Below are 15,099 nucleotides of genomic sequence, written 5' to 3'. Positions count from 1 at the left end.
TGCTCCACTATAGGGTCGAGCCCGAGGATCCTCCCCGTATTGTCGTGCCCAACGACGAGGATCTCAAGTACGACATCCTGATGGAGGCGCACGACGCTCCATCCAGTGGCCATCTCGGCCGTGAGAAGACGTACGCGTCTGTCTCGCAGATGTTTTGGTGGCGTCACATGTACAAGTGGGTCGCCACCTACGTCCGTACGTGCGAGACGTGCCAGCGCGTGAAGCCTGCCGGTCACGCCTCGGCACCATTGCAGAGCCTGCCGGTCCCAGCGGACTGCTGGAAGTCGATGAGTCTCGACTTTGTCTTCGGACTTCCGGCCGATGACCGTGGCAACACTGGTGTTGTTGCCATCGTGTGCCGTCTGAGCAAGATGGTACACTTTGCTCCAGTTCGTGACACCGTCACTGGCGACGAGGTCGCTCGCCTGTTCATGGACTGTGTCTTCCGACACCACGGTCTGCCCGAGACCATTGTCTCTGATCGAGACCCGCGGTTCACCGCTACGTTCTGGCAGACGCAGTTTCGCCTTCTCGGCACACGGCTGTCGATGTCGACGGCGGACCACCCGCAGACGGATGGCCAGACGGAGCGCGTCAATCGCGTGCTCGAGGACACGCTCCGCAGTATCTGCGCGGAGATGCCCCGCTCTTGGGCTGATCGCTTGCCCATGGTGGAGTTCGCACTCAACAATGAGGTACATGCATCGACGGGCTTTACGCCCTTTTACCTGAACGGGTTGCGTCACTCTCAGGTGCCGCTCACATTACGAGGCAGTACCGGGGCTTCGGTCCTAAGTGGGGGAGAGGCTCGGAAAACCTTTTCCTCCCAAGTCTCGGACGTGAGTCCAGCCGCCTTGCGGAAGCAACTGTCCTCGTTTGCCGAAGACAGGCTGAACATAATCAGCAGGGTGCGAGACACCATGGCGCAAGCCCAAGATAAACAGAAGGAGTACTCTGACCGAAATGGAAGAGGAAACATGAACGTGCTTAAGGTTGGGGATTTAGTTCTCCTAGATACTAGAAACCTACCGCTAAACACTGTTAGCTCGGTCGAGAGCAACAAGCTGAAGCACCGCTTTATAGGACCCTTCACGGTCCTCAGCCGGCATGGCGCGGCGTACACCATAGACTTGCCCAAGTCGATGACGACTCACCCGACGTTTTACGTGGGTCGTCTTAAGAGGTATCATGACCTTTTGGCTCTGGCTGCCCCGCAGGAAGCGGTGGGTGGCCCGGTGGAGAAGAGCGCAGCTCCTCGAAGCGCGGCGTCGGGTCGCGGTAAGGCGCCTGATACGCGCGCTGGTCGTAAGACGGCGCGGCGTACATCGGAGCAGCATACGCAGGGGCCCCGTACGAGCCCTGGCGAAACTGGGCCTGAGAATATCCCTGTCTTGTTCCGCAACCACAACTACTCTGCGGTGGTCAAGATAATTAGCGTTCATGCATTAAAGGAGACAAACAAGAAGTGGCGAGAGGCACACAAGATCGTCGTTCGTGGCATAACGCGCAGTGATTGCAACGGGGTATACAGACGCATCCATGGGCGCCCTTGTTTGCACGATTTGATTGCTATCATAGAGTCTGCTGGAGCGCTGAAGCTGATGCCAGAGCACTTCGACAAGCACTGGTGGCTGCCGGGGACAGCCTCGGCTCGAGCCTCCCGAGTAGTTGGGCCTGCGCCACGAGAGAAACGTCAACGAGTGGAAGAGCATCCTCGTCCGCACCAAGCTGGGCACGGAATTGACAGCACGCGAGAACCATCGCGGTTCGAGCTGGTCGAGAAAAGTCTCGACACTTCTCGTGTGGGAATGGCTCCGCTGACAATGTCTTATCAGGAATTACTTCACCAAGACGACGAGGAGTTTCAACAAGAGTTCCTGCGCCCACGCTCATGGGGGCATGCTGGGCTGCGTGAATTAGATGATTAGATTTTAATATATACACAATACACGCTGCATTGCTGAACATTGCGTTGAAGTTGTTCGTATGGTGAGTTGCTAACACCACATGCTGTAGTTTTTCTGCCCCAATGCTCCCGAGTTCATTGCTCCCTAACTTTTCCCGAGTTTGTAGTCAAAGTAGACGAGTTCCGAGGTTGGTTCCCAACTTAGAACCTGGTCAGCACGAGTTCTGAGAATTTGTGCGGTACTATACCTAGCGTAAAACATCGAAGAAGCGCCGAAGAAAGCTTGGCTTTTGCCGACCTCATTCTACAACTAGCCGTCTCGAGCCCGGTCGTTGATAGAACCAGATCGGATACAGTACGAACGAAAACGGGTCTTGTGATCGACAACGGCTTGCATGTTGACGGCCGGAAATTTTTTTCTGCAATACCATCCTTCGTGCTCAGCGGGGCGGCAGATCCGAATCAACGACCCGTCAACAGCACCGATAACGTCAGGGAAACCTGATATATTCTCAAATCCCTCTCGCACACAGTCGACTTCTGTCTGCGTTGTCGGTATGAATATGTGCTGCTTCGCCATGCGTGAGAGAACCGCCAATACTTGGTTGATGTACATCACGGCACTTGACTTAGACATTCCCATCAGCGACGCAGCGCTGTCGATGGTGCCACCGGTAGAGAGATAGATCAGCGTTACGGCAACGCGCTTTGTGATGTCGAACTTTGCATTGTGGTGACTGATCCCAATCCATTCCTGCCGGACGCGCGCCACCACAGCGAGGAACGTACGCTTGTCGCACGCATCTTCTTATGGAACCACTTAGTTTTCTTGGTCTGCATGGCACGGTCAAACGCTGTGGCAGCGAAGGTGTTGACGTGTTCTCGTTTTGCGCCACCAAGTCGACGACGATCACTGCAAAGAGCGGCGAGCGTTGCGCAAATACACTGCATCACGCACAGAACTGCAACCTTGGTCTTGACTTCCATGGTGGGGTACGCGCTGGATGCTGCGGTAGCGACAGTTCGTTGCGCGCGGCGTTCGCACTTGCGAATGAACAGGGAAAATGTAAATGCTTGCGGAATAAACACAGGCAGAGACAGCAAACTCGTTCTCACTTCAGAATACATCTGCGAGGAATTCTGAGAACCACCGAAACTCGTTCCGAGCAAGGGACCATTTTTAGCCAATGAGGGAACGCTATTTTTCAGAATGACTTTCCGAATTTCTACCTAGACCAGGGCCTAAGAGCATCTCCAGCGGTGGGTCTTATCCTAAGACGTAACAGGGTCTTTGATACCACAATTTTACAGTTGAGACCCGCGCAGACCGACTTACTTCCAGTGGTGAGTTCTAAAGCGAGTCTTATAAGTCCATTCCCGCATGTGAAAATTGCTTTCAGTCTTGGTGCAATCTTTTAAATACGGTGACTCTTCAGTTTTGTATGGGTGGCATTAAGATTGTGGTCTTATTTTACGACTCGAAAGCCAATCTATAGGTCCCGGTGAAGTTAAAACGTGCAATAGGACCTTCTGGTGGAAGCCTTAAGTCTCGGCCAAGTCTTAACAGCGATACTTTTAGGATAAAACCGTGTTTGAGACCAACCGCTGGAGATGCTCTAAGGGCCATAGGGCCGAAACCCACGATCACAGTGTATCGACGCTGTCGCTGATCAGTCGCCACGTGATGGTCACGCCCACCTGAAAGTGTACTCGGACCTCCTGGAATGAAGAATAGGTAGGCACCATGCATCCTTCTGTCCAAGCCGGTCGAGGACACGCCCATCTTAGCCAAGTTTTGGCTAGGTACGTAGCAACATTATCAGCAGTCACGCATTAGATGATAGAAAGCTTGACAGACACTCAATTTAAAGCCATCTTGAAGGATACAACACGAGACACTATATTGCTGTTGCTCTTAATAAACGTGTCGGGCACGGATACGAAACATCGATCCTGATGCCACTCTATGATATATCACCAAGCTGCGCTGCCTTCTGCGCTGCTGCGGCTCGGCTTAGTTGGTGCTGTTGTTGCGGATGTAGTACGGCTCGTCCTGGAACTCGGTCTCGCAGTACGGGAACAGCGTGTCGTCGTCCGAGGGCGTGAAGAGCTCCTTGCCGGCGTGGATCATGACGTAGCAGCCCGTGACGGCGCACACCACGATCACCAGCATCGACGCGCCCTTGTCCACAAACGACATGCTCTTCCAGAACACGCGCAGGTAGATGATCAGCGGCATGAGCAGGCAGCTCGTCGTGTGGGCGGTGGCACCCGTGAAGTCCTCCAGGTCCAGGAAGCGCTTGCGCGCCAGCACAGCGATGATCACCAGAACCACAATGATGCAGATGCGCAGAGCGATGTAGCGCAGCGGGTTGTTCTTGTACGGCGCGTGGAGCTGCTCCTCCGTGATCTCCTCGCCGAACTCGAGCGCCACGCGCAGGTGCGACATACGGCCCTCCGTCTTCTCCACGAGGCTGGAAGCTGACACCTGGCGGTTGGCCGCGTCCATGGGCGTGGAACTCTGGATGTACGAGCGCTTCTCCTGGATCTCCAGGTCCATGTCCACGTTCGCCTGGTCCACCTCGCCGTTGAAGCGAACGATCTCGGGGCCCTTGTGCATGCCCAGGATCAGGCGCTCGGCCATGAAGAACGGAGGCATCATGAGCGTCGAGAAGGCGATCGAAATGTGCACCTGCATGAACAGGTACGACATCACCACGGCGCCGCGGTCGGCGGTGAAGCCCAGAGGCGCCAGGCCGAGCGGGTCCGACGTGCTCACGATCGAGTACAGAATGTTGCCCGACAGCTGGCAGCCGCCGGCAGTGTAACCAGCCAGGGCGACGGCCACGAAGAAGGCCGAGATGAACAGGATGGTGATCACGACCACGCGCGGCATGCGCTGCGGCTGCGAGTGCTCGCGCTGCAGGTCGGGCACCACGATGGCAGCGCCGTACGCCAGCGCGAGGTTACCGAAGCACGTCAGCACCTGGTGTAGCGTCACGTCGGGCGACGGGATCGAGCCGTGGTCGCGCATGTTCCACTGCAGCACCGACACGGCAATGATGTCGGCGATGACCGTGCCCATGCAGCCGGCGAAGGCCATGCCGGCACTCTCCTTGAGCGTCGGGATGAGGCACACGGGGACGACCATGAGCGCCATGAAGATGATCCAGAAGATCTGGCTGAACGAGTCCGGGAACAGCACATCGAGCAGCGTGCTGCCGAGCACCAGGAAGGCGCAGGGCACCAGCAGACACACGCCCATCTGGGACACCACCGTGAAGAAGCGGCCCCACTTGCCCAGGGCCCACTCGCCCAGGTCACCGTACGTCTTGACGGACGACGGCGCCACCAGCATCACCTTGGACAACTTGAGCGTGGCGTACGTGTTGGCGAAGATCATGAAGGCCAGCGCGATGGACGCGAACAGGGGGCCGGCGCGCGCGTAGTTGGAAGGCATGGCCAGCGAACCGATGCCGCACACGCAGCAAAAGAGATTGAAGGACGCCTTGGCGTCCTCCATCGTGAAGAAGGCGGTCTTGCCGTTGCTGGACGGCATGGTGCGGGACGGAGGAAAACAAACGTCGAGCGGCGCGAGGCGAAAGTTGCTTCTCTTGCTGCTGCTGCTGCTGGACCTCTCCGAGAGAGCGCAAATTCCAAAGTGAGCAAGTTAAAGCAACGCTCGAGCGAGCGACGCAACCAACTTCCTCCTCTGCTTCTCTTCGGGTCCGCCGCCGATTTGCTCCTCGTGTGTCCTGCTCAGTGAGCAAGGCGGCCGGGCAGAGCCGATGCGACCGACGGCTCTTTTTTCGGAGCGAGCATAGTGGGCGCAAGTGCGGCGTGCAGAGCAGCGTGCAAGCTCGCCTGTGTCGGGGGCCCCACTTGGCTCAGCCAAAGTTGGCTGCATCAGGGGCGCTTTGTGAGCTCATGTCCCTGCTTGCAACAAGTTGCCGTTGCAGCAGAGACTTGCATCCAGGCGAGATACGGACCACCACATGAAGGCAAGGCGCGGGCGCGGCGCTGAAGATCCCCCTCCGTTTAAGGATGCGCCTCGGACGACCGTCTCAGTTGGGAGATGCGCTTTCGCCAATCTCAGCGACTGTCACAGTCGAGCACATGTGGACGAATCAGCGTGTCCTCTCGCTGTCGGCGATAAGGTATCGCGGGTCAACGATGCGGCATCCCACTGTTTGAAACGCAAACCGCATCCATACCTTATAGCTGACAATCAAGTCTGAGGAGAACTCGCGATTGGAGGCGGGCGCTACTGCCGACGCATATCCTGAAGATAACCTACGCCGGACCTTATTTCGAGGGACAACCTCGCGCGGCCTTGGCCCACTCTCCAGGGCCTTTCCGGTGCAGGGGGCCGCTCTCTTCCCTTGTGTGCTCGGCGAGCACTGCTCGCTGCTTGCAAGGATCATTGATCGCTGATGCCAGCAGCTGCCCGAGCGCTCCGGATTTCTCTAGCTGTAACACGATTCTTGGGCGTTGCCCACACCGGGACGCTCGCCCTGTAAATGCAGGGCGCAGACCGGCAGAATTGTGGACCCGGCCACTACCGATATGTGTGTGCCAGACAGACCACAGCGTCGTCGCTGGACAAATCCTGCGCCGCTAAACGGCAAAATAGCACGTTGAAGACGGCGTGGCCTTATCTTCAAGCTAAGCTAAAATGCATGTGTAGCTGCTGGCTTCGCCGTCCGAAGGCAACGTGTGCCGGCGCGGCGGATGGGCTTGCCGCCTCGCATGTTATTAACTGAAGGTGGAAGGATGCGCGGCACTGAAGCGGGCGGCCGGCCATCCGTCAACCGAGACGGAGCGCTGTGCTCCTCGCCCATCCCTCCGTGCAACAACTCGCTCACTTGGGTTCCGGTGCATATGTAAGGCACACACTGTGAGCATGACCCCATCCTCCTTGGGCGGCCCTAGACTTGGGCCCGCCTCTAGGAGCATCCCCGTATCCGGTTCGCGCGTGTCTAGCTGTTGTATTTGTAGGCAAGGTGTAAGGCGCTCTCGCCCCGATCGGGGCCCGAGTCGGGCGGCGCTCCCTCTTCTCGAGTCGATCATGAACAGCAGTTCGTGTGCTCGGAACTTTCCCTTCCATGACAAGCAGCGCGTCAACAGGCGCGCGCAGCGGCTCAGCGCGGGCGTCCAGGCTGGACTCCAGCAACCAGCCTGCATTACATGTACACGTGATGTGAGTTAAAGGCTGAGCGGCTCGCCTATGTCGGTCATAGAGTCTATGCCCCGACACGCGGCAAGAAAGCAGGCAAAGCTGGTGCCCTAAAGTACAAGGAGCTGCAGCACCGGAGATCCATGACAAGCGATGTGCGAGCGAGGCAACGACTGCCCGGTGCTGCAGCTCCTTTAGCTTTTGGTGCTTCGCTGGCAGCAAATCGCTGCGCCTTTTGAATTGTGCAGCCCTGGTCGGAGTTTGAAAAGTTATTTTTTTTGTTGAGACGGGTGGCATTGCCGCCCGCTTCAGGCTGCTGCATCGCGATTCGGAACCCGCTCCTTGGCTGGCAGCGCGAGGATTTGTCAGCAACATGGCAGCATTTCGAGTCGAAAAGGCGGAGCAGAAGATCTATCAGCAACATGGCAACATTTCGACTGGATCAATTGACGTACCACGCTAAACGGCGTGTTTTTCTGCAAAAAATACACGGCCATCCAAACAATAGGATTAGGTACCCTTGTTTTGGTGCTTCGAAAGCCCCGCGTGCGAGACGACTCACCAGGGAGCTAAGCTGGAGGCGCTGAAGACCATCCAGTCGTCACGGAGTTACGTGTGGTGTGGCGACTGGTGTTGAGTGGCCTGGTGCCGTGACAAAGTAAACACGAAGCATACTGTGGAGTAACGAAATCCGCTTACATCTATTAATAGAGTACAGTACACTGTTCTACGCCATTCACGTCGGCACGGAGACGCAGGGCCAGCACTACGGAGCCAATGCGTAGAGCGCGGGGCTTGTATCTATCCATACATCATGCAAGGTGTCGCCGCCAAAACTCTTCAAATGGGGTCGTTACGGTGACCTCATTTACCGACAACGGCGGTTACGAGGAGGACACCTGTCCCACGAAACCGAAACGGCTGCAACTGTGATACAGGAGGCTGGTGTACAAACGGTCGAGAAGCAGATATGATGTTGTCGACGAAAACTGGGGTGGCAATGCCCTTGTTGGGAGTGCCAATTGCTGGAGTACGCCCCAGTATTGCTTACGGATTCGTCGTACGGTACTTCATGTTCCACTCCGTAATCGGCGTATCGATATACGGAATTCAGATTATCAAATACTGCACACAGGGCGAGAAAGTGGAATGCACAGAAGTGAGAGGTCTCTTTTTTCTGAGGATAAAATATTAATAAATTGCTTGATAAAGAATCCTGATAATCCAGTCAAATCGGCTGACCGGCAAGTTCAACAAGATCTAGCTCTGCTAGCGACTGCCACATTTTGTGTAGACTAAGATATTCGCTTTCAGTTGTATCTCCGAAAACATGCGCGTGTCATTACGTACTCTGCTCCAGTATGGAAAAGCTGCGTGTTGGCGCCTCGACCCCAAGATTATCGCCTAGGCTCTAGGTGTGACAACTTTATTGTAACGGAGATTCCAGCGGTTGCTGGCGCTCAAAGTCAGGGATTCAGCAAAGACCGTCCGTCCTCGATCGCATGGGTGCACGTGGGTGCGTCCGTTGCTGCGTTAGTTTCGCTAAATCGCTTTAGATCAGAGGGCAGAACAGAGCACGAAGCTGTAGTTTGCCTGTTTCATTCAATTCAGTCCTCATTTTGCCTCCTAATAGCACGCAGCTAGACAAGACTTAGGCCCGTTCTCAACCGGAATTCCTCGCCGCATGAGCCGAAAAAAGGACTTGTGATTGGTTAGTGGGGTAGGTGGTCGCATGCGGCCGCATGCAAAAATAGGCGCTCATGCAGCGAGTTGGCCGCATGCGGCGAAGTCGCCGCACGAGAGTGTGTAGGGGTTGCACGCCGCAGCACCAATCAGAGCGCTCTTATTGACTCACCTGCTGTACAGTACCCTATCAGACAACAGCCGACAAGGCGTCAATTTGACTCCTGACTGCCAAAGAAGTCAACCTTGTATTTTAGCTTCTACTCGAGGTGTTCGGGCCGCTGGTTGCTAGCGGACGCCAACACAAAGGGGGCCCGCTACTCTATCCGGCCTACATGTACACGATTTCGCGTTATTATTGAGTGCATCGTACAGGACGTGTAATGTTACATCTATTTCGAAGTAGATACATGTTCCAGGTAGTGGAAACTACCTTTAGATGTAGAAACCCCACCACCGGGAAGCGTGTACTACGTCTACCTGCTCTTTAGCAGGCGTTGATCAACATGCACTAGCGTATCATGCCCTACGAGTGGAAGTTATGTATCAGCCAATATACATGTAGTCATAACATGCATCGGTTGACGGAGTCGTGTGCGTGAGAGTTAAATGTTATCGTGTACCGTGAGATAAAAATTAATAGCTGCGACTGCTGCCGACAGTTACCAGCACGTGCATACCATATATATGGGCCAAACAATTCGGCTGCAGTGCCTATGGAGATGATTGTTGTTATGCATTCGAGACCTTGCTAACTTTACTTGATTTATGATGACAAACAGCCCATATCCACAGCCAACTTGGCGGATATGGGCAACCATGATGTTTGGGCTTTCAAGCGAGCTAACGTATACATCCATGCCCGCACGATATCGGCGAAGGCGTGCTGAGGCGAAAGGCACGGTTAGGTGGCATCAGTAGAGCTTTTTATTTGAGTCAACAGAGGTTTAGCACTAAAATAAAATGTGAGTATGTCGAAAAACTTGTTGTGTTTCTGCATATTGCAAACATCTTCAGCAAAAACCTGGCGCAGACAACAATAAGGAAAGCGATACAAAAAGATCTACTACGCTGGTCAACCAGCAGTGTGAAGAAAAACCGTCCACCTACAGCGATATGGTGGAGCTACTCAATGAGTGGATCGTCAACTTATGCTACAGAAGCTACTTGTAAGTTAACCCCACCAGAATAATGAAGAAATATAAGTGCGTAATCTTTTGCTGCACAAAGCAAAATAGATTCCTTTAGCGTAGAGCGCGTGTAGCTTCAAAATCGATGGCCGATTTAGATATTTTTAACGAGTTTCCGTTTTCATTATAGTTTTTGTGAGTTGCCTTGCATTCTTGCTGTTTGGTTTTAATCTACTGGTACGTCGGATACCTATTTAGCATTAATCCACTACAGGCCTACAAGTACTTGTTCATATATTGTTTTCAGTTGGTGTATGAGCTAGCATCGAGAAATACGAGTCTTCGGCAAAACTCATCATACTTCGCGTTGCTGCTTGTGGTATGTTTTGAGTTCGAATTAGCCGATGTGCGGGTAGGGCGCACAATGCGACCGCACGGGCGTTCTCAACCGATGCGGCCGCATGCGGCCGCATTGTACAAAACTGTGCGATGCGGTGCGGCCGCATGCGGCCGGTTGAGAACGGGCCTTAAGGCCAAACAACCGCTAAGGGCAAGGCATCTGTTCATTTCGGTTCGCTTTGTATTACGGCTCGCTGACGGGCGTCTCTATCCGGCCTTCCTGATGTGGTGTTGCTTAAGTTACGCTGAGCTTGTCCACCAGTCTGCGATTCGACCAATACATGTATAGCCCTTGTAAATGTATCGCCCCCGGAATACAATTCTATTGATTGCGAGTACATCTACAACATCGTGAATGGCCCATACATATGGGAGCTTGAGTTGATAAGATGCGAAGTACGTATCTGAATTCGATCTGCTAGTCGTTTGCACTTATAACAAGTTTCCGGACAACATGCCATAGAAGAGGGGCCCAGTTAGACAAAATACGTAACTTAACGGAAATCCGGGTAAAGACTAAAAAGATAGAGTCGGCTTAGATCTAGCTAGGTGTAGCGAGTTATCAATACTCCACAGCGCAAATTCAGGATGGGTTTCCTTGTTTCTGGTAAATAGAATCTTTACTTACATTCATTACTAACTATAGACCTGGATCGGCATGTCTTCGGTGTTGCCTAATCGGCCACGGTGGGCGCTGACTTGATGCCGAATTTCCGGCCGAGATTACCGAATTTCTGAACCTTGATTTTGGAGGTGTTCGGAGTCTCCCAACAGTTGCAGCCGTTTCGGTTTCGTGGGACAGGTGTCCTCCTCGTAACCGCCGTTGTCGGTAAATGAGGTCACCGTAACGACCCCATTTGAAGAGTTTTGGCGGCGACACCTTGCATGATGTATGGATAAATACAAGCCCCGCGCTCTACGCATTGGCTCCGTAGTGCTGGCCCTGCGTCTCCGTGCCGACGTGAATGGCGTAGAACAGTGTACTGTACTCTATTAATAGATGTAAGCGGATTTCGTTACTCCACAGTATGCTTCGTGTTTACTTTGTCACGGCACCAGGCCACTCAACACCAGTCGCCACACCACACGTAACTCCGTGACGACTGGATGGTCTTCAGCGCCTCCAGCTTAGCTCCCTGGTGAGTCGTCTCGCACGCGGGGCTTTCGAAGCACCAAAACAAGGGTACCTAATCCTATTGTTTGGATGGCCGTGTATTTTTTGCAGAAAAACACGCCGTTTAGCGTGGTACGTCAATTGATCCAGTCGAAATGTTGCCATGTTGCTGATAGATCTTCTGCTCCGCCTTTTCGACTCGAAATGCTGCCATGTTGCTGACAAATCCTCGCGCTGCCAGCCAAGGAGCGGGTTCCGAATCGCGATGCAGCAGCCTGAAGCGGGCGGCAATGCCACCCGTCTCAACAAAAAAAATAACTTTTCAAACTCCGACCAGGGCTGCACAATTCAAAAGGCGCAGCGATTTGCTGCCAGCGAAGCACCAAAAGCTAAAGGAGCTGCAGCACCGGGCAGTCGTTGCCTCGCTCGCACATCGCTTGTCATGGATCTCCGGTGCTGCAGCTCCTTGTACTTTAGGGCACCAGCTTTGCCTGCTTTCTTGCCGCGTGTCGGGGCATAGACTCTATGACCGACATAGGCGAGCCGCTCAGCCTTTAACTCACATCACGTGTACATGTAATGCAGGCTGGTTGCTGGAGTCCAGCCTGGACGCCCGCGCGGAGCCGCTGCGCGCGCCTGTTGACGCGCTGCTTGTCATGGAAGGGAAAGTTCCGAGCACACGAACTGCTGTTCATGATCGACTCGAGAAGAGGGAGCGCCGCCCGACTCGGGCCCCGATCGGGGCGAGAGCGCCTTACACCTTGCCTACAAATACAACAGCTAGACACGCGCGAACCGGATACGGGGATGCTCCTAGAGGCGGGCCCAAGTCTAGGGCCGCCCAAGGAGGATGGGGTCATGCTCACAGTGTGTGCCTTACATATGCACCGGAACCCAAGTGAGCGAGTTGTTGCACGGAGGGATGGGCGAGGAGCACAGCGCTCCGTCTCGGTTGACGGATGGCCGGCCGCCCGCTTCAGTGCCGCGCATCCTTCCACCTTCAGTTAATAACATGCGAGGCGGCAAGCCCATCCGCCGCGCCGGCACACGTTGCCTTCGGACGGCGAAGCCAGCAGCTACACATGCATTTTAGCTTAGCTTGAAGATAAGGCCACGCCGTCTTCAACGTGCTATTTTGCCGTTTAGCGGCGCAGGATTTGTCCAGCGACGACGCTGTGGTCTGTCTGGCACACACATATCGGTAGTGGCCGGGTCCACAATTCTGCCGGTCTGCGCCCTGCATTTACAGGGCGAGCGTCCCGGTGTGGGCAACGCCCAAGAATCGTGTTACAGCTAGAGAAATCCGGAGCGCTCGGGCAGCTGCTGGCATCAGCGATCAATGATCCTCGCAAGGATGGAGAGCTGTCGACGTCCGGTGTTATCGAAGGTTAACACCCAGACGTCAAAAGTCGCCAACGGACGTCTGATCAACGCCCCCCCCGCTTGGTCACTATTTCGAAATAGTGAGATGCCACTTGTGGGGGCTGCTTCATTGCATATGGCGGCTCGCATTCTATTTTGTGGCATGTTAGCTCGACTACCGTAGTTGACTACAAGCTCAGGAACGCTAGATTGCCACCTTCTAAGGGATCGGATTCTCTACCCTTAGGCCTACGCGCCGATAATACACAGGTAGTCTCAGATAACAGAACTCCCTTGGTCTTGTGCTGTGCCGCTTGTCTTGTGGCCTGATGCGAACTCTCATCACCTCTAGGTTGTATTCCCGCGACTTGCAGGAAGGCTACAACTTCGTGGTGACAGACACGCCATACCTAGCCGCCAACGTGGCCAAGTTGATCGTCAACTCAGCTGACCCCTCCTCTGAGTAGGCCCGTACGACGTGCGGCAATGACCGACAGTCGGCCAGACTAACCCGTCTCGCGACACTGAGCGGGAGGAAGAGAACGGCTTCACAGGTCCCATTCTCCCTCATGGAGCCGGAAGCCAAGTCCATCGACGACTCCAGAGACGCCTGTTCAACCATCGGCTCGTTTCGGTCTAGATGCTGCTGCTGAAAGTGCGCAAGAGCGTCGAGCACGTGGACGCACTCCTGGCCGACGTGAAGCTCATGGCGACGCTCGAGCACGCGCGCAGTGTCCCGTTCGCGGGCATGGCTTGGGACTCACTGACGGACTTGTGCGCCGTCTCGGAGATTATGGAGGGTGGAAACTTACGCGCGTTGCTGAGTGTGTGTGAAAACACCACAGGCTTTGAGCTCAGCAAGTTGACGATCGCTCGGAACGCGGCGTACGTGCTCACGTATCTCCACTCGCTTGAGACTTAAGTACTGCATCGAGACTTGAAGTCGATAACGTCCAGCTCGCCTCCAGCCTAGAGACCAATCTCACAGCTAAGCGAGAAGACGACGAGATGACGGCCGGCGTTGGCATGTCGCGGTGGATGGCGCTGGAGGTGGTGTGTGTACGTCGACATGTTCTTGGTCGGAGTCGTACTGCCCGTGTTGGATCAGCATGTCATTTCGTATTCACACGCAAAAGGCTGCGGGGATATTGACTCAGACCACAAAGTCTCTGAGGTGGTCATCATCTAGATGGTGGCGCTGTTTAGTTTTCATCAGGTTAGTTCAATCGATGCCGGACTTGTGCACGGCTTGTGTGTCTCTGGATCCGACGGAGTGGCCCAAAATTGCAGAAGCGCTCTACCATCTTCATTCAATACTATCGCAGAAGCACCATTGAAATGAGTTACATACGTGAAGAAGTTTCGTTATGAAGGCGCATACAAACATTATACATGTTAGTACAGTGTTGTCATCACTAACTAGATACATATCATGCTGCTCCATTTTGAGCCATAAACACCATATCCCGAACTGTGCTAGCCTTCAGCGAACAACGTCGTTTTGTAACTGTGTTACCTGCAGTGGAAAACGCGCGCTCTGAGGGCACCGATGTAGCGATGCATCCAAGCCACTTGCGAGAACAGCAATAGTCGGAAATTTTGAATGGTTCTGCTTCCACCACGACAAAGCCGATGGGGGCTTGTCGGGATCTTTGACCTCCGCCTCGCTCGACTGCTTCAAGTAGCTGCTTAGCTCCCACTCGCAGTCAGTCTTTAACTTGTCGTCCGTCGCAGCTGATGATCTTGACGTTCTCGATCCGTACAACATCTTTAGGAAGCTCTGTCGAGCGCGGTCTGTAGCATCAGTCATTCGCTTTTCAGGGCTTTGAGAACGAGCTGCGTCGTTGTGAACCAAAGCAGACTTCTTCTTTAACACGAACATCTCATCGGCAAACTGCTCCCGCGCCTTCTCATATTCATCCGCAGTGAAAATCGCCGAATTCGTCATGTAGGGGTCAAGCAACGATATCCACAAAAGGTCGGGGTCTGCCCCCTTATCAAGCCGCTGCTTCAACAAGGCTGAAAAGCTTCGGCGGACGGATTGCATGATGGATAGCACTTCCATTGCGTATGCCTCCTTCTCGACACTTGTATAGAGAACATCAAATATTTGTTGGTTGTCCATCGTTTGAGTGAAGAGATGAAAATATGAAGAGATATCAGCGTAGGATAGGTTTCTCCATCGAGCATAGTGGTGGCAACGCTGAACGGGGCCAACAGCTCGACCAGGCACTGAATCATGAACCACTGCTTGGCACTTGGAAGCTTCAACGTTTTTGTAGATCGATCGTTAAACTCCTTCTCGCCTTCTTCCGACTTAATGTACAGG

The 15,099-nt window shown here is 54.1% G+C and overlaps 5 protein-coding genes across 5 annotated transcripts; 2 read left to right on the top strand and 3 right to left on the bottom strand.

Moving 5' to 3' along the window:
- Positions 1–1,385: 1,385 nt before the first annotated feature.
- PHYSODRAFT_404335 (hypothetical protein) lies at positions 1,386–1,910 on the top strand (the record flags this gene model as incomplete). Its single annotated transcript, XM_009534765.1, has 1 exon — positions 1,386–1,910. A coding segment is annotated over one exon (525 nt), but the record flags the coding sequence as incomplete, so codon positions are not given.
- Positions 1,911–2,216: 306 nt separating this feature from the next.
- On the bottom strand, positions 2,217–2,522 carry PHYSODRAFT_517190 (hypothetical protein; the record flags this gene model as incomplete). The annotated part of the gene is made up of 1 exon (XM_009534764.1): positions 2,217–2,522. The coding sequence occupies one exon, from the start codon at positions 2,520–2,522 to the stop codon at positions 2,217–2,219; it is 306 nt and encodes a 101-aa protein (XP_009533059.1).
- Positions 2,523–3,920: 1,398 nt separating this feature from the next.
- On the bottom strand, positions 3,921–5,465 carry PHYSODRAFT_261658 (hypothetical protein; the record flags this gene model as incomplete). Its single annotated transcript, XM_009534763.1, has 1 exon — positions 3,921–5,465. The coding sequence occupies one exon, from the start codon at positions 5,463–5,465 to the stop codon at positions 3,921–3,923; it is 1,545 nt and encodes a 514-aa protein (XP_009533058.1).
- A 1,111-nt stretch (positions 5,466–6,576) lies between these two features.
- On the bottom strand, positions 6,577–7,676 carry PHYSODRAFT_304262 (hypothetical protein; the record flags this gene model as incomplete). The annotated part of the gene is made up of 4 exons (XM_009534762.1): positions 6,577–6,770; positions 6,803–7,131; positions 7,217–7,519; positions 7,645–7,676. The coding sequence occupies 4 exons, from the start codon at positions 7,674–7,676 to the stop codon at positions 6,577–6,579; spliced, it is 858 nt and encodes a 285-aa protein (XP_009533057.1).
- A 5,734-nt stretch (positions 7,677–13,410) lies between these two features.
- Positions 13,411–13,959, top strand: PHYSODRAFT_337139 (hypothetical protein; the record flags this gene model as incomplete). Its single annotated transcript, XM_009534761.1, has 3 exons — positions 13,411–13,667; positions 13,739–13,829; positions 13,879–13,959. The coding sequence occupies 3 exons, from the start codon at positions 13,411–13,413 to the stop codon at positions 13,957–13,959; spliced, it is 429 nt and encodes a 142-aa protein (XP_009533056.1).
- Positions 13,960–15,099: the final 1,140 nt, after the last annotated feature.

This window comes from Phytophthora sojae (assembly GCF_000149755.1).
Source record: "Phytophthora sojae unplaced genomic scaffold PHYSOscaffold_7, whole genome shotgun sequence".
Taxonomy (NCBI): Eukaryota; Oomycota; class Peronosporomycetes; order Peronosporales; family Peronosporaceae; genus Phytophthora; species Phytophthora sojae.
Note: the sequence above shows the minus strand (reverse complement) of the source record. Positions and strands in the feature narration are given on the sequence as shown.